At 37.0% G+C, this 27,700-nt stretch overlaps 1 protein-coding gene across 3 annotated transcripts; it reads right to left on the bottom strand.

Moving 5' to 3' along the window:
• Window positions 1-138: 138 nt before the first annotated feature.
• nab1b (NGFI-A binding protein 1b (EGR1 binding protein 1)) lies at window positions 139-23,750 on the bottom strand. 3 transcript variants are annotated; one of them, XM_058787935.1, is made up of 9 exons: window positions 23,605-23,750; window positions 23,156-23,516; window positions 17,971-18,776; window positions 17,397-17,530; window positions 15,512-15,563; window positions 10,179-10,298; window positions 8,319-8,487; window positions 4,488-4,628; window positions 139-3,131 (listed from the first exon to the last, which is right to left on the bottom strand). In XM_058787935.1, exons 3-9 carry the CDS (start codon window positions 18,772-18,774, stop codon window positions 3,049-3,051), a joined length of 1,503 nt encoding a protein of 500 aa, XP_058643918.1. In that variant the 5' UTR covers window positions 18,775-18,776; window positions 23,156-23,516; window positions 23,605-23,750; the 3' UTR covers window positions 139-3,048. The 3 variants fall into 3 exon arrangements, with proteins under 3 accessions (XP_058643918.1, XP_058643917.1, XP_058643919.1); XM_058787934.1 differs by having other exon boundaries at window positions 23,156-23,750; XM_058787936.1 differs by lacking the exon at window positions 10,179-10,298 and having other exon boundaries at window positions 23,156-23,750.
• Window positions 23,751-27,700: the final 3,950 nt, after the last annotated feature.

Here is a 27,700-nt window from a genome sequence, read left to right as displayed (position 1 = left end):
CTATTCTTCAAGATGACAAGGAGGCCAAAAGTCTGGCTCTGAAATTTCAGCATTTAAATGTTAAATCACTTGATGTCCAGTATAAAATCTGGTTCCTGAAACAAAGCATGAGAAATGAAAAGTACTTCACAATCAGATGTCAAAAAAATAGAGTTTAATGTTCATGTGCTGTATAACAAATTAAATATATTAGTGTTTACAAAACAATATGTGCAGGACTACCGTATGCATATCCTAATGTACTCTCTACTCAAAAGTGATGAGAACAAGTTCTACTGACAACACAGTTTCATCCCACAGTCCAAGATGCATAAGTCTATTATACAAAGCAAGTACAAAGATTAGAGAAAGACTGATCATTTCTGTGAGTGGTTAAAGACAGTAACAAGCAAGGAACAAATGTAGGCGTCTAGATATGTCTTGCTATATAGGTCATTGGTAACGATGTAATCAGTAAGGTCCAATCAGATTTTTTCTTCATCAAACTGTTTTTTTCCTAAGCAAATTTTGTTCCAGTGCTCTTAGAGAGCTTGATATTGCCAAGGCTTTAAGTCTCAGATGCTCATACAACTTCTCAAATCTAATTTCCCATTCCACCTAAAACGAACATCCAAAATAAACTATACCACCAGCAAAGAATCGTAACGTGGAATGCTTTAAACTAAGGCAAAAAGTTGAAAATGCAGATAAATATTCACATAACGCTTGTCTTTATCACACGGGTACTTCTTGTAACCCACCGACTTATCGCACACTCTCATTAAACATAAAATATGTTTAAAATGGCACTTAAATTAAGATTTTGCATACTCGAGATCTCTGAAAATAATCCTAAAAAAATAAAAGCACACAATATTTCCACATATTCCCTCGAAATACTGAAGTGTATGATCAGGACGTTAAAAATCGGTCTCTTCGTACCGATATAGAGAGGTATTTGTCTTTGACACAAATACAGATTATATAACAGCTTGACCGGTACATTACAGACATGTAACTGTGGAAAACCTGATTATCTTGTGCCTACTTCACCTCACGTGATACTCTAAAACTACATAAAGAGTGTGACTGGATGATTTCACGGGTACAAGTCCTACAAAAACATGTATCACCATTGAGAAACACGAGAAATGTTGAGCAGTAGGATGCAAATTCGAGAATCAAACACTAGTGCATATCAGTTTCACATACATTTGCACGTTAGCTGAATCTAAGACTATGTCTACACTACGAAACAGAGTAGAAATACTGTACAGTGAATGTCCTCTGAGGTTAGGACACCCAGACACGTTCACTGAGATAAGTGACAACAGCTACCCGGTATTGCTCTACGACTAAATATTCAGAAATACAAATACGTTACGTGATTATGATAAAGACTGGAATGGTGCGGTAATGACGCCCTGTTTTCAAGTCCAGTCAGTTGCGAATGTCTTTACTATTTACATGACTATTGGTCAGGAGGGGAGACATGCTGGTCTGTTTTAGCATTTTGTAGGTATGTAAAGAGTACGATTAAATATATTAATTGTGCTTAGTATCGAAATAAATCAGGCATTACTATTCGTTCAAGATGACAAGGAGGCCAAACGTCTGGCTCCGAGATTTCAGTGTTTAAATAGTGACATGTACTGCAGTTTTTCCTCTGTTACGCAAGTAAATTCAGCCATAGCACCATAGTAGAGACTTTTAAGTTCAGATTCATTAGCATTGCTATTAGAAACCCTGACAGAGGAGAAAACGACTTCCTTAAAGACCCCATGAGATCAAAATTAGAGTTTTTAGTCCCTACGTGTCATCTCTATGCTAGTGTACTAGTGAGAAAATTCACCTTCACGGATTTAAAAACCAAATTTTGTTCTCTTCTGGGATAAACAGAAGATTACGGCTGCACAATACTGGGAAAAAAACTGACATTGCGATATTTTGTTTTTCTGTTGAACAACTTGTGAAAAATTTGTTCGCACTTGGGTAGACTTTACAAGAACAAACTGAAACAGCTTTCATTAATCATAAAGTGAGCATAAAAAAAAAATAAAATAAAAAAATCAACCCACTGTTTTTGACTCTATTAAACTATTAAATCATATGATTTTTATTGTGATTATTAAAAATCTTAAAATAAGAAATGTTGCGATAATACTAATGTACTATAAAATAAAGAGAATATTTAATTAAATAAAAATACCTTAAAATACTGTAGAATTACAATACTAATATTCACGTCTTAATTTCTTCATTTTTGCCTAAATTTACATTTACTTGTGCAAATGAACAGTGCCAAGCTTCACTCTGATACAACAGCCTTGTTGATTTGATGCATTTAGCCATGCCACTATCTAATATTTTGATACATCGTGCAGCCCTAATATCTTTGTTTTAATATTATTGCTCTTGCTAACAATACCACCAGCTATCAAATAGCAATAGCAAGTAGCAAATCACTGTTTATGGTGTAAATAAAGCCTACTGGCTCTTTAAAAAAAAGGGGCAAACTTTTTTTGATATGTCAGTTGATAATAGGAAATAGTCAACACAGGAAATGAAAGTGATTGCATGGGGTCTTTAAAGAGAAACGCAATCCAGGAGGCTCACTTAAATAGGCGACAACAACAGCTGCTTACTAACAACTTTAAAAACACTGCGTCCCTCCGTTTCAGTGATATTTTACATGCATTCATATATACATACAACACATACTGTATTTAAATAACATTTAACCATTTCAAACAAACAACATTTTCTATGTATGTACAAATAGCGGACTTTGTGGTCCACAACAATAGGAGAGCATTAAAACAAGTGAGGAGAGCTAGTGAGAATTAAACGAGTACAGTCAGTGACAGCACAAACAGTGTGCATCTACTTAGGAGAATGGAAATAAGGGCTCTAGGTGCTTTGGCAAAAACAAAAATGGCGAGAAACTAAAATAAACTCTATTTTGAGGCAACATTGGTTGTTAAGGCTCTACTGTAGTTGTGCTTGTTTAGTATTCACTGACAGACGACGTGTATTGTTGTAGGTTTGAAACGAAAGCATTCGGAGCTGCTATCTGGAATCCTCCGGCTCAGATTTGATGGTCTTCTTCTCAGAGAGGTTGAGGGCACGTGAAGATGGGTCTCCTCCGTTTTCTGGAAAAAAAGAAAAGGATTACTGAAACCCTTTATGCAATTTATGATAAATTGCTTGCAAGATTCCTCATTTGCAAGTTGCTTTGGATAAAAGCATCTGCTAAATGAATAAATGTAAATGTTAAGCTTGATAACTATTATGTTCGATAATTTATGTCTAAATATAATGGTTAAAAATACCTCACAATGTCAAAAATAAACATTGAAAATAAAATACATTAATAATAATAATTGATCATTATCATCTTTGCCATATCCCCATGTGCTTCTAAAATGGAAAAAGTGTTAATTAATTATTATTATTATTATTAATAATAATAATAATAATAAATTTTATAATAATATAATTAATTTATTCATTATTATTACAGGCATTTCTTCACTTTTTACTTTCTGTAATTAAAATATTTAAAGCAAAAAAATAATAACATTAAAAAATAAAATAGTGTATGTGAACTCTCAATTATAAGCATTTAGGCTCTTTAATTCCTACTCATGTTAAATTTAGTTAAGTTCGTAAATATTCAAATTATAATTAACATTTTAAGTGCCTTGATCTGAGCATATATCTGAATGTCTGATATACCCTTTTATAGAAACTCTTCTTCATATTATAAACATATTCGGTTTAAAAAAAAAAAAAAAAAACAGAGCTCAAAAGGTATTGCAAAATAGAGCGCTAAAGTGTTCTACTGGAAGCATCTACTGGAAGACACTGAGTGTGTGTGGCTCTGTTCCAAGGTTACTGCTTTGCTACTAGTAAGGTGGCATGAAACAAAAATTAATTTATTATGGATTTGAGATGCTCTACAAAAGGCAGTGTTTTTAACAGTTTACCAATTATAATGTTTCTAAGCTAACAATTTGATATTTCTAAAGATCACAAACATACAAAGCACACCCAAATATCGAGTATAATAGCCCATTTTTATTATTAAATAATTTTTCAGTTTTGAATGAGTAAATATATTCATAATGGCCATTTCTAAACCAGTCCATTTGTATTATTTTAGACAATGTTTAAATAATATTTTTCAGTTTTGAATAAGTATATTAATGATGGACATTTGAACTACTTTATATTTTTTCAATTTTGAATAAATAATAAATATACATATACATGGACTTTTTTCTTATTTTATTCACTATCTAGGAAGGATATTTTTCACTGAGCTCATTGTTATGCATTATGTGATGCTTCCTTTGTCAAGGACACATATGGTGCTGACTTTCTTAGGTGCATTAGTCTTAGGGTGCTGTGATGCCTTACATGTTGACTATGTAGGCAGCTCAGTAGGTTTAGTCATTGTGTGTGTGTGTGTGTGTGTGACATATGCATAGTCTTTCAACACACACCTGTGGCTGCTGACGTCTTGCTCTCAGCATTAGCGTGATGATGCCTCTTCAACTCATTGGCCAGCTGCTTTCCGAGAGGTGTATCTCCATCTGATGCACTCGTCCTCTGGCTGGTCACCCTCAGATTCAGCGGCCTCTCTCCTGTAGAAACGGAATAAAACAAAGCCTTCAATTTAACTCATGTTCTCTTTTCATCTCGCAAATGTATTCACGATCGGCGTTTAACAAAACACAAGGCTGCATCATTATGTCCATTACAGAGTCCAAGCTAATGCTATGAGACAAGCATTCCGCCTACTAGAAACACTCAGCACAATACTCTCACTCGCGCACGCAACTGAGCTTCATTTGATACGAATGCACCTTTTTCTTCGACTACAGCCAGCCAACGCACACGCCGTAATAGCCCGAGGACAGTGAATGCGGCTTGAAGCACGTCGATCGGGAGTTGCATTGAGCGCATACACCTCCTTCACACAGCACATTAACCTCCTCTGTCCCTGGCTGGCTGATCTCATTTGTGTCTATTGACAGCTTCAGTGCAGCATCATGACTAATGTCTGTCATTTTTAACTTAACACAATGCCCTTTAATTATCAGCAGCAGTTGAGGGGACACGTCTCTGCCACCCACTCCTAACGACCACTGGATTTCAAGGTTGACCAAAATTCAGAGTGAATTTGAATCAGTCAAGTTCTACAGGAAGTTGCATTGGAATGACAGGATGAGGAATTAACTAAACTACAAATGAAAGAAAATCAATACAGCTAATAAATTCTGGAAACTGTGTTCGTGAAAAAAAAAAAAAAAAAAAAACTTCCATCAAACATTTGTTTCTTTAATAAAAATCCATTTATATGCAATTCTTACAGTCAAGACTATATAGTGTTTTTTTCTTTCTTTTGATTATTAAATTTATGTAGTATTTCATAGTACGTTAAATGAACTTACTGTATCTGAAAAATGTAATTTATATTGTTTAATTTCAAGTTTATTTGTTGTATTTTTGTATCCATCCATCTATCCATCCATCCATCTATAAAAATTACCTTTTAAAATTATTATTATTTTTTAAATTTCAGTTAATTCTACTTTACATTCAAATTATAATTCCTTACATTCATACATGTATTTAGGAAACTTCCATTTCAAGGTTTAGGTTATTATATTATATTATTCATTTAAAATAGTACATTTATTTATAGCAAGGATTAATCGAAAGTGACAAAAGATATTTATGTTACAAAAGATTTTTATTTTAAATAAATGCTGTTCTTTCGAACTTTATATTCATCAAAGAATCCTGAAAAAAAAAAAAGTCTCATGGGTTCCACAAAAATATTAAGCAGCACAACGGTTTTCAACATTGATAATAATAAGAAATGTTACTTGAATACCAAATCACCATATTAGAATGATTTCTGAAGAATCACGTTTTTAAAAAAAATATTATATTTCATAATATTAAAGTTTTTTTTTTACTGTATTTCTGATCAATTAGAGGCTTGGTGAGCAAAAGAGACTTCCTTCAAAAGACTTCTTTCCATTTTAAAAATCTCACCGACTCCCAACTTTTGACCAGCAGTGTGTGTATATTTACACTCTTTACAGTCAAACCATATTTACAATCAAATTCTAGAATGAAATTGCTGCTGTGGTTGAAATGCTATTACTTGCAACCCCAACAGCACTGATTCATTTCATTAAAGCCCTACCTGCAGAGGGACAGTCAAGGTTAAAGAAGGACAAATTTAGTTCTCATCTAATTCTCACTTTCTGCCTCTGCTTCTCTCTCCGCAGATCACATACGCCCACTCTGGAGTTCTGAGAACACATGGGATATTAGGAAGCGGAGAGGGATCATGTACTCAGAGAGTTCATGAAGGAGTTATTCTCAGAGCTGGGGAGGGAGAGAGTGCTATTGTGTTCAGCGCAGTGTGAAACAACCACAAATAATTATCATAAATAATGAACAGAGTTTCACATTACAGCAGATGAGAAATTAAGGCTAATTATTTCCAAGGAGGTCTATAATACCTAAAGAAAGCTATCTGTTAGCATCCCCCATTCATCTCAATGGTAGCTGCCTGGCTGGTGCATAAAAGAAGGAAATGTGAGACCAAAAGTGAATACCAAAAACACTTATTGGCTCATATTTGGTCATTTTGAGTATCATTAAGCAATTAACAGAAGCAGTCTGCCACTTATAACAGCTTTGCATGTGAATAATGCATAATTTTAATGTTTCAGCTTCAAAAATTAAAAATAAATGTAAAAATAAATATTTGTAAATGTATAAAAATATAGAAAACCTTGCACTTATATATGCATAAAATATGTAAAATAATCTTTTTTAAATCAAGTTTTTGTTTATCTTATCTAATTATATTACCTAAAAAGGATGAGTATTAAAAAACCCATGGTGGTTGGGCACTACTTTGCAATGCAAAATCCCTTGTGCTCGTGCTGTGATGCAGATAATCAGTGCTCAGATTCGGTGTATGCGCAGTAATTATCGTCATGTACCAACATGAGGGTCAAAATAAACTCCAGACGGGTGGCATTCTAAGGCACAAGATTAGTAGCAGAACGCAGAGCTGTGTTCATATTTCCACCCGACGTCCCCCTCCCCTCTCTGACACCCACCACCCCGCCTCCGCCTGCAGCTGCCAGATGAGCCCCAGAAATGAGAGTGCCAACAAGAAACGAGAAAAAAGAGAGTCTGGAACAGGTGATGCAAGCTACTGAATTATCTGAGAAACAACAACTGAAACGCTTCACTGGTTTTCGGTACTGAGTAATGTGTACAAAAATAATCTGGATGGTCAATCAAGAGTAAAAGGCAGTTTGTCTACTTTTCTGATAATAATAATAATAATAATTATTGTTTTGTTCACTTTTTTGGTCTGGGATTGTGAAAATGACTTTAGTGACTTCTACATAATGCAACGTGCAGTGTGGTTCTCAACTGGTTTTGCTTTAGGATTTTCACATTTCTTGATGTAAGACTTACAAAACTATTTTACTATAAAATGATGTAATATAAAAACATAATATATTTATTATATTAATATAAAATATTTTTATGATACTGAAAATACAATAAAATTAAGTAATTCTTTCCAAAATGAAATAATTTACTTTAATATTCTAATTGTGCAAAACTATTTGCTAATATTACTATTAATATTATTGTATACACACACGCAAACATATACAAGTTTATTATATATACAATAATAATAATAATAAATAAATGATATTATATAAATATATTAATAATAACTTTATTTTTATATAGCGCCTTTAAAACAGTTTCTCAAAGTGCTTTACATAATAAAACAAACAAGTAAAAATCCAACACAAACACATGACAACCAATTAAAAAACAAACTAAAATCAAAACAGTCAAGAAAAAGCTAACCTAAAAAAATGAGTTAAGTAAGATTTAAAAATGCTTAAATTCTGTGCATCTCTAATTTGTAGAGGGAGAAGCATTCCAAAGCCTGGGAGCGTTATATTATTTGTATAAAATATTTGTTATATTATCAAATTTGTTGAATGTCAATGTAAAAAATAAAAAAGTTAAACATATTACCTTGATCCTAAGTCCACACATTAACTCTGACAACCCCAAAAATATTTGTTTTCTTTTTTTATGTTTGTGAACTCCCTAATTGGACCTCCTTTTAAAATCCCCTGATTTCGCAGACAAGATAAAAAAAAAAATATCGTTCTTGCAATTGCTGCACAGCACATTGCTTTGGATAACAGGCATCCATCACATGACAAAGAACCCATCATCTCAAATGTTATAATGCACAAACTCACCCTGCTGGTCAGTGTTTTTGTTGGCGGAGAGCCCGTTGCTGTTCTGCCTGTCTGTGCTGTGTTTGTAGGGCCCTGGTGGAACCCTCCACTCTAGAGCCTGCAGTCTATCCTGCGCCGCGGCGTCATGCAGTATCTCCATCTGCTTGGCCAACAGACGCTCCAGCTGAACCTATAATATGCACAGACAGCAGGGAGTCAGACAGGCGGATGCGTACAGCATCATACGTACAGTGTGACAGAAATGATTTCCAATATTCATCATTCACAAAGTACCGCAAGTGTAGTGATACAAAACAAAACTAACCATAAACAAACTCCTACAGTTCAAGTATCTACTGAATATGAAACGGGGTTTACAAATACTGTAAATATTTAGTTATGATTGCATTAATGTTTTCTCTGTACATTTCTCTGATTATTATTAAAACCACACTACGTGTGGAGCTTGATTGATTCCAATAGCACCCCTCCTACATGTGAAACGGCATCCTACCTAAAAAGAGCCAAACAAAAACTTTTACTGCTATTTTTTTTTTCTTTCACAGGAAGATGCTATTCACAGTTACAAAATGACACGTTTCCACTTCACAACACAAAAGCAGCATAATTAACTGATGTTTCTGAGAGAATGCATTCTGTCAATCTATCTATTAAAAAAAACAGAACAATTAAAGAGAAAAGACAGCCCAGAATAGGTTTTAAATGCTCCGAGGTTGCTCTAACAGCTTAAGAGACATAACGGAGACAAGTATCAACTTTGTCTTATGAAAGACATAAAAAGAAACAAATGAGATGACTGTTGACAAAAAGTAAGGAAAGTTGATGAAAACGAGCACTTCTAGCAATGTAAGCATCATTGCATGCTAAAGTGTGTAAAAAAAAAATCAATTCATAATTCAATACAAATATGCAGTGCATTGTCAGTGTTGCCACTAGAGGCGCTACAGCAGATATTAGCATAAACTGTCTTCTTTTACAGTCATTTTTCACTCTAAGGTCAAGTACTCTAAGGTCATAACAGAGCTAAAGTTTGAAGAGCCAAACATATTTGCATGATTTTATCTTGGAATAATATTGCATATTTTAGGTTAGTATTAAAATCTTAAATCATTAATTGCACATGTTGACAAATCTGAGCACATTTTAAGAAAAATCTGAGAATCTTGAGATTTAAAAGTTTCCATTCGTTCTCCATTTCATGTCACTGGTTCTCAACCAGGGGCCGGGGCCCACAACAAAATTTTGTTATATTAACGTAATCGCGATTCAAAGGCTGAAAAAAGTTAAAACATTAGCTGTTAAATTGTTATACTGAGTATATTTTACATTTGTAGTATTATAATTTATATAAATATTTTTATTTAATTTATATAATTTATTTAAATTAATAATAGATGATTTTATATTATATTTTTAGGGTTATTTATTTTATTACAACAGAATTACATATCTGGTTAGATAGAAGGGCCTAGAATATTGGCTTGGACAAAGAGCTGACTTGGACTCACAAAAACAACTGAGATATTTAAGATATTTGTGATTTTTTCTATAGAACAACAATCAGCAAAATCACTGAGAATATCAGTACTTCCTTACAGAAGTCTTTTTCATCAGTTCCATCAGTTCATCAGCACATCTCTTACACAAATATCCAACCATTGATTGTTCCTACATTGTTGACCAAAAAGTAGGTCACGGTCAGGTGAAGCCCTTGCAGCTACTGACCCAAAAACCTGCATGATAGGATACCAGAGCGAGACGTGTGGTGGTAGACAGACATGAAGACGGAGTCAACGAGGCGCCTGAGAGCATTCCTCTCCCACACACAAATAAACACACTGTCATAATGCAGTCAGTCACCTGGATGTTCCGCCCAACCGTCTCCTCTCCTTTAGATCTGGCGTGGGCTAGCTGCTCCTTAAGGGTCTCCTGGCGCATGTGAATAGCCTGCAGCGCCTCCTGGAGGTCAAAACAGCCCTCCTGCAGATCGATACACATTCATTTGATATTCCCTTCCAGAGGCAGTCAATTTCAAAATGAAGTATGCCATCTCTGCAAAAATAATGAGTTTCAAACCGGTTTCCCTCCATCTGTGCCTTGTTTCAGCAGGACAAACAGACAGTCCTGCCCAAATTCATACCATTAAATGTTGCCTAATTCTGCTCAAATAAACAGAACAATCTTATTGTAGACTTTTTCGAAGAATAAACCCACTGACTCATAGTTTTGTCCACATGTGAAGCTGGCAAGCGAGTATTTAACAACACAAAAATGAAGCAATCACCAAAAACTCCACAAACACTAAGCTGCAATTATCTAAACAGGCGACAATTTGCAAAAAGCCCCACACACTGTGAAGGTGAAAGGCAAGTCTTCAGGCCTTGAAGATGATCATGTTGTGACTGTGACATTTGCTGTTCCCCTATTAAAGCTGTGGGTTTTTTATTTCACGCTTGCTTTTCCCACATGTCTTAATGCAGCTTTATTGTGTGCAGGCCTTTTTTGCAATGTAACACCAAACAAATGACACATCATATCACAAGACGATATATGACAATATACCTCCAGTAAGTCCACAAACTATAGCATTTTATGTGCATTTTGAAGTATTGCATCAGAAACGAGAGATGGAAATGCTAAATTTTGAATAAAAATCCCTTAATTCGCAAAAAGTGCGAAAAAGGGTTAATGCGAATAATGAGAGATGGAAACACATTTGCCGAGAAAATTCCTCCATGCGCATCAAAAAAGTAATGGGACTTTGCACTATGGGACGGCAAAACCTGACTAACCAGCGGACCGATATTGTTCCACAGCATCTGTTGTTATAGTCATTTTGAAATGCCAGAGCAAAGTCTGTCAAAGTATTTCTGTATAATTGCATCCCAGAACTGTTACACGACTGCATTTCCAAACAGCAGGCATCCACCTCCGAAAGCAATTTATTTAGTTTCATCTGCTCGCTCTGAGGCACAAGTAATTTATTATATATGAAAATTATTATATTCAGTGGCTTCTCCTACTTTTCTTAGTGATATATACTGCCAGTTTACCAGGAAGTGACGATTTTGTTCTCTTCGACTCGTTGGATGGAAACAGTGCTTATTTGCAAATGTTTTCTGTGATATTTAAATTTTTCGCATAAGTTAAAATCGCAACTTTGGATGGAAACCTGGCTTATGACTGCAATGGACATAGAACTGAAAACCTAAGAGATAACAATATGAATCAACTTTTTACTGGAGGTCCATGGGTTAGTGTGACATTTGAAGAAGACCTGAACAATTCCAGGACAAGTTGTTAATCTCAACCACTTCACAGAGCGAAGCCGATAATTTTTCACTAACTAAAGCTTCATTCCTCTTGAGCGAAAAGGTCAGATACTTAATAAAATGTCATCCCACTTAAGAATCCCCTCAGGATGAGTTTCAACCTGACGGGCGGATGAACAAACAGAACATTTTGTCCGCCGTACTGCTACGTCTAAATTACTACACGAAGGATGAGCTTGAAAACTTCAAATGTTTGCTTGGGTTGCCATGGGTGCAAACTACCACAGACATTCCTGTCTTTTCACTACTAGTTGGGTGTTTGAGGCAGAGAGGTAACTGCTAATAACATCTCTGACGCAAATTTGCCAACACTCACGCAGTAACAATGAAATCTTCGAGCCACTCCTGTGAGTTATGGCTTTTCTCTTTCTTGACACGGAGGCTGGTCTTCTAGAGCACACAGACAAAGGTGCACGCATACGCCTGCATGTATACGCATGTGTCTTCAGACTCTGCCCCTTTTCACTTTGTGGTATCTGCGCAAATGCATGGGTGTGGGTGATTCCGAGTGCGCCCACGTAATGATGTCACTTCTACCTCAAGAATACGGGTGGGCGCGCAACTGATCTCATTTGGACCTTGTCTGGGTGCATGTGGGCGGGCGGCTTATTCTCACTGGTGTGGATGGGAGTGTAATGTGGGCAGAGTCGAGGCCAGACAGGGACAGCGAGAGGGGGAGGGGAAGTTTATGCGTTTTTTTCTGCAGTTCAGACACACATGCTAATAACTGTCACACGCTTTGAAATGGTTAAACATGGAAAATCCATTCTAGAGTGAGTTGGGTACAAGTCAACTCCATCAAAAATGCAAAAACAATGTAATAAGCACGAAACAGCAAAACACTAACTTGACTAGAATTTTCAGTGGTATAGACAAAAGTTCAGCTTGCTTTGTGCACAAACAAGTTATTTTTGCAAAAAAAAGTGGTGAAGTAGCTTTATCAATTGTTAAATAACTAAAAGAATGTGACAAAATATACCCTCTCTTTTAAATGTAGCAGGAAAGTCAGAATGAGTGAATCAGTTTGTTTGGCTCAAAAATGATTTGCCAATTCAAGTAGCTTGAAAAAAAACGATATGTTGGTAAAAATGTGACAAAATATACCCTCTCTTTCTTAAGTATAGCAGGAAAGTCAGATTCAGTTTAAAAAAAAAAAAAAAAAAAAAAAAAAAAAAAAAATTTCAATGATTTGAGTAATTTGACCAAATGGTATGTAAAAAGATATAACCTTTCTCTCTGAACAAAGCAGAGAAAGTCAGATTCAGTTTAGGGAATCAATTCGTTCATTAAAAAATGATTCACAGATTCAAGTAGTTTGACCAAATCGTATGCTGCTAAAAAATGTGACAAAATATACTTTTTCTATCTTAAACGTAACAGGAAATTCAGATTCAGTTTAGTGAATCAGTTTGTTAGTTAAAAAAAAGGATTCACTGATTTAAGTGACTTGACCAAATGATACATTCTTCAAAATTGCAACAAAATATTAAAAAAGCAGAGAAAGTCAGATTCAGTTTAGCAAATCTGTTTATATAAATGTAAAATTGATTGACCAGTTCAAGTAGTTTGACCAAACGGTACGCTGGTGACAAAAGTTAACACAGCAGGGAAAGCAGATTCAGTTTAGTTTGTTTAAATCAAAAAAAGGATTTACCAGTGTCATTAGTTTGAAAAAGTGGTATATTGTTTCAAAATGTTACAAAACATACATTCTCTCTGATTCAGTTCAGTGAATCAGTTTGTTCAGTTACGTTTGTGGGTGGGATGGATGTGTGACTAATCTGTGGCTCTATATAGAAAATAAAGTGATTTCTACATTACTAAATTCCAATAATTTGTTTCATTAATTATAATATGGTTAACATGTGCCATTTAGAATTATGGCAACTTTAATCAGCATGACATGAGGCATCACATTTATACCCAAACAGAATTAATTTACGTGGAACAAAAAAAAATTGTAGCTATAACCTGCTTAAATGATCTGGCTTTGCTGAATAGAAAGAGCTGTTTGGGTGCCTGTCACTGCTTGTTGAACTTGCAGATGTCTTTTTTTTTCAAATAATGGGTGAGTAATTCACTCCATTATTGTATGTTGCTTCACATAAAATGTCTATTGCAAAAGACTGTTGATAAATATGCTTATAGTACATTCTCAACATGATTTCTGCTGAGTGCAGTGCTCGTGCCGTACGCTAAATATGGCTGCCAAAACAAATACGCACCACTTACGTGCCGCAGATGCAGTTTTTGTTAAAGAAAGTTAACAACCTTTATACATTTTTTCATAGCGCAATTTTGTTTTAAATATTGCCTTTCATTGCTTGTTTTAACTACAAATTAGGGTGTTTTCTATATTTTCTTTTGTTGTATTTAGTGCAAAAATATAAGTTTAATGCTATAACCCAAACTGAGATCTTCATTGTTTTTGCGTTAGATAAATTTGGCTTTGATTACAAAAACCATACTTTTTATTAGCTTGTTGTGTCATTGACTAGAGTAACAACACTACTGTTTGGGGTCAGTTGTTTTTTTACTTTCTATGCATCAAAGAATCGAAAAAAAATAAAAGATAAAATCACAGTTTCCACAAAATTATTAAGAATCACAACCGTTTAATGTTGTTAATAAGTAGATAAAGTTGTGATGACTGTAATTTATATGATTTTATTTATTTATTTTTAAGGGTATGTTATCATACTTCATTCAGCCTGTATACATATATAAACATTTTGTATTTTTGTATTTAATAATTTATTTTATATTATTATTTTATATGTACTTTAATAGCTTATTTAGTGTTTTTTTTTTTAAATGATAAATGTTGGGGTTGGAAAATTGTATTCTGTAAAGGTATATAGTTTTATATTCTGTATCATTCATGGGGATTCTAAAGCAAAATTAATAAAAACAGAGTTGAAAAATACTTTCAAAAACATAAAAAAAAAAAAAATCTTACTGACCCCAAACTTATGAACGGTGGTGTACAAGCTACAGTTTTGAAGCAGCTTCTCTGGTGCTGGTGTTCATTCACATGACTAGTGTGGGAACATGACGTAAAAGTGAGGTAAAGTATGATTATTAAGTGAGTAACAATGCAAATTAGGGGAAAAGGAAGGCACTTGGTAATTTGCCACTGTCTGATAATGATAAAGGACTCATTTCTCCTTAGATGTAGAGTGGGTAGAAACCACTGATTTTCCGAAGTGGTCACATGTCTGTGCCCATATGCGGAGTGAAACCAGGGCAAAGGTTAAGCGGGCAAACACCTGCTCTTCTTCAGACACCAGCCCAGCCCATAAGCATTGATGTGGGATGTTAGAAGTTTCCAGTAGATCTAACGACTGGACAATGATCAAATGTGTCACTAGAGAGCCATGAATGGACAGCTGCCATAGAGCACAAAGGCCTCTTCAGCAAACCACATCAATAAGATCACTATGTGTGCAGCTAAGCATAGGTCAGACTGATCACGGATATGTAGGTTATGGAAAAATAATGACCGTGGGCCGGCTAAATATGGATTTAAGGTGTGATCGAGGGAGTGGCCTTGCGAACATTAGTCCTTTGTAACTTCTCCAGGCTGAACTTTGACCTTTCCCCTACACCATGACATGCAATCCTGATGGAGCTACCCCGCATGCTCCTGCAAAGCCCTCCCACACAGTTCACTATGCTGACAGGCAGCTATGCAAACAAAAAGCCACTGGACCCACCCAGTGTCAATCCTGCCTCCTACAACAGTTTCCTCGCATATCGGTGTTAGCGCCGCAGCGCACATCTATAACGAAATGACTTGAGAAATCGTGTTGAAAGCTGCAGACAGATTATTTGAAGAAATCATGAAGTAATTTTACTCACCTCAGTTTTAATTCTCTTGGGTGACGGCTCATCTCTGTCACCGCATCGAGATCTGTAGGAAAGAAAATTAAATGTTCAGCCCTGAATAAGCTGGGTAAAACCACTAGCAATTATACATTCTTTTACAAAAAACAAAAACTGACCACATATATATTTAACAAATAATTATTTATTAATTCATCAAGCTTTCAAAAGTTGAGGTCAGTAAGATTTTTTTTCTAAGAAATTAATACTTTTCCAGCCAGGATGCTTTAAATAGACAAAAAGTGAATATATTTATAATGAAAAAATTTTCTATTGCAAATAAATGCTGTTATTTTGAAGTTTTCAAAATAGCACAGCTGTTTTCAACATTTATTATATTAAGAGAATCAAATCAGCATATTAAAATGATTTCTGAAGAATCACTGAAGACTGGAGTAACGGCTGCTGAAAATTCAGCTTTGATAAATCACAGAAACAAATTTCATTTTAAAATGCATTAAAATACAAAACGGTCATTTAAAAATTGAAATAATATTTCACACTAATACTGTTTTGCTATATTTTTGATTCAAATAAATTCAGCCTTGGTGAGCATAAGAGACTTAAAAAAAAATAAAATAAAAAAACCTTAATTATGACACCAAACTTTTGAATATGTAAGGGTAGGCAATTATATTTTGTTTGTCTGTCTCTAGGAGAAAATAGTCTACCATCGTGGACATGTTATTACAATTACTTTGCCCAAAATGTTGATATTTTTATTTTTCATTTTTAAAAAGAATACCTTAAAACAAGGATTTTCACCCCCCATAATTAATTATGCTTATTAAAATAGTTGGAAATGTTTTATTATCTTCTCCATGGACCCCCTTCAATAGTTTCATAAACCCCGGCTTGAAAACCCTGGCCTTAAAGTACTATTATTTGCTTTAGTAATACTAGCTTTTCACCTGCAACCCAATTTAGGAGTGCCCTTGGCAAAATTCATTATGACGTAAGAAGCATTGTAAGAAAACTTGGCCTAGATAACTTTCGCAATACCCAGTCCACGACTGTGATGCAATCTTTCGAGTTTTGAATGAGTGACTGCAATTATGTAACGCCAAAAGGAATTTTCCATCCACTGACACGCAAGCCTGGCAATCCAGGAAACACCTGCACGGTCTCTTTGGATGTCAGGTTTTGAGCGTCTGATAAGGCCTGTGTGCCTTTAGATGCAAAGGAGTGGGAGTGTTCTCATCTCTCCGTAGACCTCAGTGCAGCACTTCACACCTCAACACAAATGCCACGCACAAAGCCGACTTTGATATCTCGGCTCGGCTCTAAGCAGACTACCAGAGAGCAGATCCTGAGCTGCTCACAATGCATTAGCATGAGCTATCTCTTTCTTGGCTTAAAGGCTAAACATCATGAATGATTACTCTAGTCAGTTACGGGGTGTAAAAAGTGATGCATGTAGAGAATTTAAATCCATTAAAGCAAACAAACAACTCCTCTACACTGTGCGTTCTTCACACTAACGAGGTGGAATCTGCAGGATGTTTTGTGTTTATCAGGAATTTATGCACTGAGTTAGGGGGAAAATCTTCTGAATTTTATGATTTAAACAATGGTAAAATGTTTTAAACAGAGATATTGACACTCATATTGAGGGCCTACATCTATGGAAATGGTCTGACAAACGGACAATCCAGCCCCAAACTCATGCTGTTGGCTACCCGAACTACTCAAACAGAGCAATGTTTTTACGGTGTTTTAGGGAAATTTGTCTATATATAATGAACTGGGATATGAGAAATTATTTTAAAACTGAAAAATTGCACGTTTCAGTTTTAACCAAAGGTCCAAAAATAGTCAACCATGGTGTTTCATGTTCGGGAAATGACCTCAAAGTTCTTACTTGCTGGTTCTGTAGGTGTATTTGTAGGTGACCTCTCGGGAGACCTGACGGGCCAGTCCGAAAAGCTCATCTCTGCGAGTCAGCAATGCCACCTCCTTCATACAAAGCTGTGCAGCTGCCTCATTCACCGTCAACTATGCAGAAACGAAGATTTTTATCATTCATTTGATAATAATACATGTTATGTGCTAAGAATTAAACCAGTCCCACAAGCAAGCACCACCCCTGCATGATATTTCTGGTGCAGCCAATTAACCGTTGAAATACTTCTACAGCTACCCTGTTGAAAAAAGCAGCATATGCTGGTTAGGGATGTTTTGAAGCATGGAAGCTGGTTTGATCTGGTTTAAGCTCATTGTGTGCTTGTCCTAAGATGGTCCTAAGCAACTAGTTCCTGCTCAGGACCAGCTTAAACCAGATCATGACCAACTAAGGACCAGCTCAAACCAGCTGCCATGCTTCAAAACATACCTAACCATCATTTGCTGGTTTTTTAAACAGGATATGCTTGGAAGTACATGATATATTTAAACCCCAAAAGCACCCAAAGATGCAAAAGCCCCGTAAAATGCACCTCGTGCAGAGTCAGATGCTTCCCATCCTTCCGTTTTGAGTCGAATCTCCCATATATGGCGCTATACTTGCGGATTTCCTCTTCCCTGTGCGGATCCTCGTCGCTCATATCGAGGATGTGGCTGATCATCTTGGCAAGCTTCTTATTTCCCTTCAACAGTTCTTTGACTTCTCCGGGGTCACTCTTGGGCAAAGTCTGAGCAATTCTTTCCACGCACTCTGCTACGGACTGAACAGCAGCCGCATCTAGTGCCTCCAGGCCGTCCCGAGGGGAAGATGGAGAGCCCAGTTCTGCCGGGGACAGGCTGTGCTCGCTCTCCGTGCCGTGACCAGCCCAAAAACGTGGCTCACTGCCACTCTGGAGGGGTGAAACAGTGGCAGAAGAGTTCCCGTTTCCCAATTCTCCTTTTCCGGGATCCACGCAAGCAGCTGCCAAACACTTGGGCACTTTGACTTGGGTGTCTCCACGGGCACCATTCCCAGGCAACAATGTGGGCGACCCTTCGGGCAGCTTATAGACGGGAATGCTGCAGACGGGAAGGGACGTGAGGGGCTGATTGAACAGGGCAGGGTTTGTGACCCAATCGCGCAGAGCTTTCTGTAGGCGTCTGACGTGCAGCGGCTTGCTGGCCATGCCTACGAGCGCCATGATCTCGAGAAACTCGTCCTCGCCAGCCTCGCAGAGCTGCTGAACGTCGTCGCCACCCTGCTGGATGAAGGCGTCATAGTAGCACAGCAGGTTGGCCCTCTGAAGGATGCGGTAGAGCTGCAACTCCCCAAGGGTTCTGGGTAAAGTCGCTGCCATACCTGAACAAAGGAAGGAACAAAGTAAGCAATTACAGGGAACAAAGGAAAAGCGCTTGCAGGAGAGGACACTGGTTGCCACAGCAGGGGGAGGAAGAGAAATGTGTGGCTGGATCCAAGAGTGGCGACTATAAGAGAGCGCCTGTCAGGCTCCTGGGCTGCTGGGAGAGTCACATACCACACTCCACCTCTGCAACACGCGTAGGTGGGCTCTCTCAGCACAGGCCTCATTTGTTTCTGCCGGGATCTGGCTTCTACAGCTGCCACTGTCGGGATCTGGATCCACAGCAGCACAGATAAAAGCAAGATTGGCTGCAGGGGAGGGAGGTGGGGTAATGAAGCCGTGTGGGAGTGGGACGGTAGGTGTGCATGCTAAGAAGATAGCGCTCTGCATTTTACTTTAATTCACCCACTTCTTCCTTAGAAGGATCCAGGGATTATGAATGCACGACAAACATACACGTGCACACACTGCAAACTCTGTCAGAGACTGTAATGCATACCAATGTGGTAACCCAGCTCATTTGCTTATTTTAGATGTGTTTTAGAAATTATATGCAAAACAAGACAGTCAGAAATATCTGAGATTTGGTGGGGAAATGCATATATTTTGAATCTGCATTTGCAAATCACCACTCATTTGTGGATTGGTGCATATTTATAGTGATGATTTACAAATGCATATACAATGCACATGAATAATCATTCAATCATTCAAAGCACAATTGTGTACTTATGAATGATATTTAGCATCTTTGAATGATATTATGTGAATGTCAATTAGATTACGGATTTGTCATAGTTTGTGAATTTGGCTATTCATTTGTCACAGTAAAAATGAAAAGATCAAGGCAGAAATTAAAGGTTCCTCAGATCACTGGCAGAACACTGTGGAGAACCTCAAGGAACCTGTGAAACTTACAAAAGGATCTAATAAGTTCCTACGAGAACTCCAAAGACTGTCAATGGTTCCTTCCCCCATCACAGGGGAAAGGCATTGAGAGACACTTAAATTATATATTGAACTTCATTGAGTACACAACATGATAATTGTGGCACGTTCAAAATGATGCCTAGAGGTTCTCCAGAGGGTTCCTCCAGCGTGGCAGTCTGAAGATCTCCAAACAAGCCTTTTAATTTTTTAAGTGGTGAATCATATTTTGTGAATAAGAATTAGGTTACTCATTTGTGAATCATATTTAGCAAATATATTCTTTCTGAGACTATTCTGACCCCTAGAGATATGTCAAGAAACTTATACTGTTTCAACGTCATCAGAAAACAGTATTTTACATTAAAATATACCAACTACCTGTTTTTTTTGTTTGTTTTTTTTAGAAATGAACCTGCCTATAAAATATTTTCCTGTTAACCTAAATTTCAAAACAAACTTGCACTTACATACATATCTGCATTTGCACTTTTCTCTACCTGCTATGAAGTATAAAGACAGAAACTGCTTTTAGAGACACAACAACAACAACAAACCATAACAGCAAAAAAAAAAAAAACCACGTCCAAAAGTTGCAGAACTTTTATGGCATTTCTATAATACACTCATATACTTTAGGATTAAATAAATAAAATGAACAATTTAAAAAAAATAAAATAAAGAACAATGCCAATGTCAATGCCAGACCTCAATTATTGTTCTTTCAGTAGCAGTAAAAGATGACAGATGCTGCTAAATCATCATGACTGTTAGCATACTAGAGGTGAGTAAGAACAGTAACACAGTGAGGCTGATAGTGAGTACTGATGAGTGAGTGTATGGAGTCTAATGAGGACACCCCACTGCACTGCAGAGTGATCCGCCACTCTAATGGATGACGGAGGCCTAGACCCAAGTGAAGGGTGCCTTGTTGAAACCAATTCAGTATCAGCATGAATGGCACTTAGGTAGCAATTTATCCAAAGCTCTCTCTCCCCGCAGCATGCTGGCTTCCTAATGCTGGAGATCTAAGGCCAGGGCTTCACGCAACACGCTGAGAGCACTCACAGCACGTACTCGTGTTGCCCAACAGCGGCCTCTTATCAATCTAAATGAATAATGGATTCACATCGAGACCTGTCCTAAATAGTGCAATGAAGCTATCGAAACGGAGCTTCTCTTGAAAGGCAACCTATCAGTCCTGTGCATCAGACTAAATGTTTGTGGAACAGCTGCTCTCCATTTAAAAGCCACAAGGGCTGTTTTTGTGAAAGGAACATAAGGCACTACAAGAGGAACACTATCGATTCACTTCTTAAGTGGATGACTACACAAGAAAAGGAATCATTTGTGAGTGTACATAAGAAGTGGGATATCTCTTAAAGGACTAGTTCGCGCAAAAAAGAAAATTCTGTTATCATTTGTTTCAAACCTGTATAACTTACTTTCTACCGTGGAACACCAAAAGAGATGTTTAGAAGAATGTTCATGCTGCTTTTATCCACACAATGAAACTAAACCAACTTCAATTTTGGTCTGTTCTGCTATTACATGAGTTCAGATGATTTGGAATAGTACATTGGTCAGCCTCTGGTCACCATTCACTTTCACTTTATAGAAAAACACAGCAACATTCTCCTACCCTGTACACTTCTCCATTTATGCTCCATATAACAGAGAAAATAGAATGAAATGAGGATGAACATTTCCATTTTTGAGTCAGCTATTCTGTTAATAAAAATTGGTATATGATAAATTACAAATATTACAAAGTGTAAAATAACTTGCCACAATGCACTGTATCATAGATATAAATGTCCTCAACATCACCTTTCAACTGCTTCTTTATGAGGACCGCCAACTCAAGTTCAACTTACTTCTCAAAGCATTTCAAAAGATGGGTGAAAAGACACTCATTTAGGTGGCAGTGCCTTTAACCCAAATACTGTATGATTCGTCACAGGGTCTTTCGAAAATAACAGGGGAAAATGTTGGTGAGGAAAGTAGAGAAGGAGAATAGGCATGATAAAAGTTCACCACTTTGCATTTAATATTAGTAACATCTGAGTCGGTATATCGGGGGCCCAGTGTGTACAATGAAGTGGTAAACAATGAGTCATAAATTCACAGGACACAAGCAAAATTTCAAAACAAAAATTCCCATTACCTCATTCCAATTTATTATTCAAATGATAAACCAAATATGAGGCATCACTAACTATTACTAATGTTTATGGGAACAATAATAAACCATCTCTGGCGGAACAGCATTATATTATTATTAGGAGGCAAGCATCAAAGGTAGTTTTATTATAGACACTTATCATATTGTTATTGTTCTGTCATCACAGACTATGGCAGAACTGCTAGAAGGAAATTTGTTAAATTTGGGCTGTAGAAGTAAAGTAAACAGTTTGGAGGCCTCCATGAAATATGAATATGATATCATTGCTTATAACTATAAATAATATGGTTTAAAATCATTTAAAGTCTTTAGAATTGAAAGATATGATATTTGCCTATCTCAGCTGTACATTATGCATCGGTTATTTTAATATTAAACATCAAATGCTGTATTTGACTAACAATTCAGCATAACAAGGTGAAATTTGATATGTGCCATCTGCACCATCCTCTTAACCGTAAAAATATTTTTCAAGAAAAAAAAAAAAAGAAAAAAAAGTTTTTCACCTTAATGTTTGTTCTGCCATGGTCAGTCACATTGTTTACCAACCATCTTAAAACTTCATGTAAATTGTAATTTTCCTACACCATTCATCAAGTTCTCACCATCATCTTCAGACTATTTTTTTGACCAAACCAGTTGTCACAACAATCACAACAAATTTTGGACAGTGCCAATTATTGGTCAAAAATAAGCAGTTGTATTAGCCACAAGACAATTTTTTTTTCTTCACCGGGAATGCTATATTCAATATTAGGTTTTACAATACTGTAATATATAATAATTACAATAGTCTATATACAAATTTGAGCTTCTGGATTGTTGGCCATGTAAATAATTTTCATCATTATTATCATACATTACTTTTCTTATCTACATAGAAACAAATCAATAGCTATAAATATAGAGTATTGAATATTTCAAATAATATTTCATTTAATATCCTATAGCTAGCTCTTGAAATTCCTTGGGAAAAAATATCAGTGTATGAAATTCACACATACAAAAGCCATTGCACAGTGGAAAGCATTGGGAAAACTCTGACTGGAAGTGAAGAAACGCTAAGGATGCTGTACACACACAACTGCCGACGACCAGACGCCCACGGGGGCGCGTTCCGTTCACACACGGTACCGAGAGCTGTCCGGTCTGCACGGCGCGCACATGGATCACAAAAACACGCAGGAAAGTTGCACACAATACATGAATTCAGCGCTCCACTGCATTTGCAAGCGAGACTGCACAGAAGTACTGACAAAAACGTACCTTTTGGTTTTCTTTCTTTGTCTTTTTCCACCAAAACTCTTCCAAAAGCGCCGTCTGGTTGAATGATTATTAAAGTTCTGAAATATGACGCTCCGTTGAGTTACGCGACGCTTCACCTGACGTCCAGTGAGGTGCCGCGCGTTCGGCGGGTAAGCGACGCGTCCTTCGGCTCTCTGTTATTGAATTAACTCTCACGCACTCTGTAGTTTGAACTACGGAGGGACTCTCAAACTAGTTGGTTTCCGCTCTCTCCCCTACTGCCAGAATTGGGATATTCCGCGCTTGCTACATTGCTCTCTCACTCCCACGCGCCTGAGTGACGCAGATCCTGGCGTGGGCGGTAGCGGCGCGTGGGAGGCTGCTGCATGGAATACCAAACCTCATATCAGCCGCATGCACCGCCTCATATATATATACACATGGACATTTATCATGTTTGTTGACCTTACTGAAAATACGCCAGCATGCAGCATACAGCATAACGGTTCGGTGGCCGCCTGTACGCCCACGCCGGTGCTATTCTTGCCCCCTCCTCCTCCAGTGCAAATTCACCTGCTGCCTACAGCCTGTCACATACCGAGTCCTTGTGCATTCCAGTGGGCCCCGTTTCACATCTTATTAGTTCTACCTGTTCCATTTATAGAATTGTGCGCTGATGGCCAATAACAAGACCTGCAGGCAATCTCATAAACAACATAATTACTTTTTACTTTTAAAAACGCACTTTCTAGAGATGAGCTAATTAGCTAGTGAAAGCTTCGGCAATGCTGGATCTTCGGTTTGTAATTAAAGAGAATACAAAAGAAGAAAAACTTGCACAAAGTACAAAACCACGTAAACCTAGGTTTGCATTTCCTGAAGTGAACAGTGTTCAAGTCTTTGGCAAGTTTAGGTTTAATGTCACAAAAATTGTATTTAATATAAATATCTATATATTCTATTTATTACTAGGCTATATGGAGCACAAAACCAGTCTTAAGTAGCACAGGTTTGTAGCAATAGCCAAAAAATACATTGTATCTAGATATCTATATATATAGATAGATAGATAGATAGATAGATGTATAGAGAGATAGAGAGTGTATATCTATCTATATATATATATATAATATCTATTTATTATATTTATTATATATGTATATATAGATAGATATAGATATGACAAAACCATGCATATTTACAATACAAATGCATTATAACAATACAAGTTTTCACATTCTGATCTATGTATGCAAATTTTGCTTAAAGGTGCAATAGGAGATCTCGGTAAATGCTAACTTTAGTCTGATAGCACTGAAAGCGAACGTTCCACCCTCCCTGCATTCGCCGTCCAAAGCCACGCCCCCTCAACGCACATACGCTCAAAGAGCAGAATACCAGAGACAACATTAAATTACTACAATAGGCTACATCAATGGTTTCCAATTACAGTCCTCACGCCCTCACGCCCGCTCTGCATATTTCAGATGGTTGTTCTGTTCGACCGTAATAAGTGCCCTGCAAAGTGGACATCACCAGATATTCCGCCATGATTCCAGTTCAAAGCGTATGTTCCACACAAAGGGCATTAAAGTGTGCGAGACGTGAATTTAAATTGTATTTATTTACAGAGGTTTATTATGTCACACTTCTCTAGTAAGTTTCGTCTGTGTGTGAAGACGCTGTGCAGCGCAAATCCGTGAGTGAATGTTCCGAAGTGAAATAAACTTCAACGGATTTCCCTGCTCAGGGAGTAGAGAGCAATGAACACTGTGTAGGGAGCATGTCAGTCGGAACAGTTCATGCACGTAGCTCTCTTCTAACGACCTGGTTATCTGAACTGAGTGTGTTAACTAAGCGAGACATGCAAAATACGCAGAGTGGGGGGTGCGAGGACTGGGCTACATCACGTGTAATTCACCGGTGAGAAAACTTTCCAGCACAGTTAGTAAAAGTACTACAGTACCAGGAAGGAAGATCGTGTTGTTGATGTTTGTCTGCCATTCTCGCTCTGTCTGCAATAGCATGCGTGAACGCGCTGATGACGTATCCTGTCTGCGAGAGGTATGCAAATACATACGTTGACAGGCAGGTAGGAAAGCAAATTAAAACGCTCGGACCGAGCGTTTTGATTGGACGGACATTTCTTGGTCCTACACCTTCCACAGAATATATAAATACAGATAAATACATTTAGACCACTTAACTTAATGATTGCTATCAGGATGTGAAGAGACTTTCAACCAGAATAACAAAAAAATGTTTTTGAAGACAATCACCTATGGCATCTTTAAGAGTGTATGACCTTTAACCAAAAAGGTCAAAAAAAGTTTATATATGACACATCAGGGTATTTATTATAATCAGAGCAAATGCAAACACAGTCAGTGAGGTTAAATCAAGGCAGTCTAATATAGCAGCGATGTCTGATTCATGAACTTTGAGTCTGATCTGTATGATTTTTAAACATTTTTTGTAATCAATCGGACTGAATCAGTAAAAACAGTTCTCAAGCGTTTTGGTTGTAAAATATTGTCAAAATAGAGGGTTTCTCTATGCAGGAAGGGAAGATCAGTTACAATTCGATATGCAAAGAGAAAGAATAAGAAGATCAATCACAGTTCAGTATGCAAATATTACAATGACGCTGCAGCACATTCTATTAGTCATAAGGAGATTTTCAAACGGTAAAACTGTAATAACATTTTTGGATAAAACACTTAAGGCTAAAATGATCTAGCAGTTTCTGCTAAATTAATTGCTTGCTTTTTAATACTTAGGGTGGGGGATGAGAACAAACCCAAAGCAGAATGTTTAAGGATTATCAATACAGTCATTCTTACTCTTGAACATGCACAGATGTTTGTGCTTTCTTTGAGTGTGGTCCACGAGTAGTGAATACCCGCCGGGAACTATACCCTTCTAAGGGGTTTGTGACTGAGAGACTTTCATTGTTACTGTGACTCAACCAAAACAAACCTCTCCCCTCAGCACATCTCTCTTACTGCTCCTCAGCGTCAGATGCGGAGATTCATTGAGAGATGTGCTCACAGACATGTTTTGGGGGTCTGCAGCAGGAAGAGGAGTGAAAAGGGAGATGCTGGGAGGGGCTGTGGTCCTGTATGCAGCCACTACTCACTCCTCTTTCAGGATATTTACACTCCCACACACAGTGATTCAGCTGGCTCTAATCCTCTCCTCACACACACACATAGACACACACACACACACGCACACACACACACACACACACACACACGCAAACAGCCGCTGGATTAGGCTGCATAAGACACCCATGGCCAAAAGACTACAGCAGAGATTCTCCTTCTTCGTGTAAAAAAGCATGTGCTTTAGATAAACCGAGGAGCAAGCTGGCTGACAAAACAATTTGAGAATTTTGAGTATTTCGTATCTGGTTGTATGTGGGCAGCTGACATGACATGCAATTCTTCTGTCCTCCAAACACAAGGTCGGTCAGTTGTTCTATGTTAATCACAGCAAACAAACAAACATCAAATTATGTTTTAATTTCTGGAAAGAAATCGAGTATTTTTGTCACCATAGATTCCTTTGGAATGACTCACATCTCTTGAAAATGTTGTTAATCAAGACCCCAACAGGAAGTAAATATGACTCAGAATAGCACACCACTCTTATTTTTGGCATATAAAGATGGCAGAAATAGTAAGAGTAGTCTATTCTGAAATCAACCAATTTAGGTTAAGATGAGTCAAAACTTTGCTAGTTTACTTCTAGTAAGTGCCTCAAAGAAAAATCAATGGCAGTTTGATTAGTTCTTCTTAAGTGGTTGTTGCAACAGCTTGGTACCTTATAAGCACAATACTGTTTCCAAGCAGACTGATAAAAAAAAAAAAAAAACTTAGCAACCTTGATTCCGGTAGTATTTCTCCCACAAGGATTTTTAAAAAGTCTTAAAGAGTTATAAGTCATGAACCAAACCAATCACCTACATGGTGAATCGCAACATATCAGACTTTGATTTGAAGCAAAAATGTATTTGAAAATCATACAAAAAGAGAAAAGTACAAGACTGTGTACAATGCAAGTGACAGTCAAATTAAAGAGAAATAAAAAATTAATCAAAAAAATACTGACTTCATGGAACTCGGCAAGTTTCTTTTGCTGCAATTTGTTCATTCTGATTCTCTGATTGGTGTTTTTTTTTTCTTTCTCAGAATCATGGGTTACTCTAAAAAATGTTGGGTTAAATACAACCCAGTGCTGGGTAAATTATGGACGAACCCAGCAGTTGGGTTACTGCCCAGAAGGTTGGGTTAAACATTTAATCCAACTGTTGGTTGAAAACAACCCAGCATGTGTTCTGTCCAATATTTACACAGCACTGGGTTGTATTTAACCCAGCATTTTTTAGAGTGTAGTTTTCATGAAGAATTCTACTGTTAAACATGACTATTTAAAAAAAAATTGAAATAATGTTAATAATTAATTCCCCTATATGGAGAAAATTAATGTTATTTTTACTTCTGGAAACCAACTGTTGCTCGATCTGTTCTTGAAAACTGCAACCAAGTCAGCCGATCAGAT

The sequence above is a fragment of the Onychostoma macrolepis genome, chromosome 09 (assembly GCF_012432095.1).
Source record: "Onychostoma macrolepis isolate SWU-2019 chromosome 09, ASM1243209v1, whole genome shotgun sequence".
In the NCBI taxonomy this organism is placed as follows: Eukaryota; Metazoa; Chordata; class Actinopteri; order Cypriniformes; family Cyprinidae; genus Onychostoma; species Onychostoma macrolepis.
This window is presented reverse-complemented; position numbering and strand designations above follow the sequence as displayed.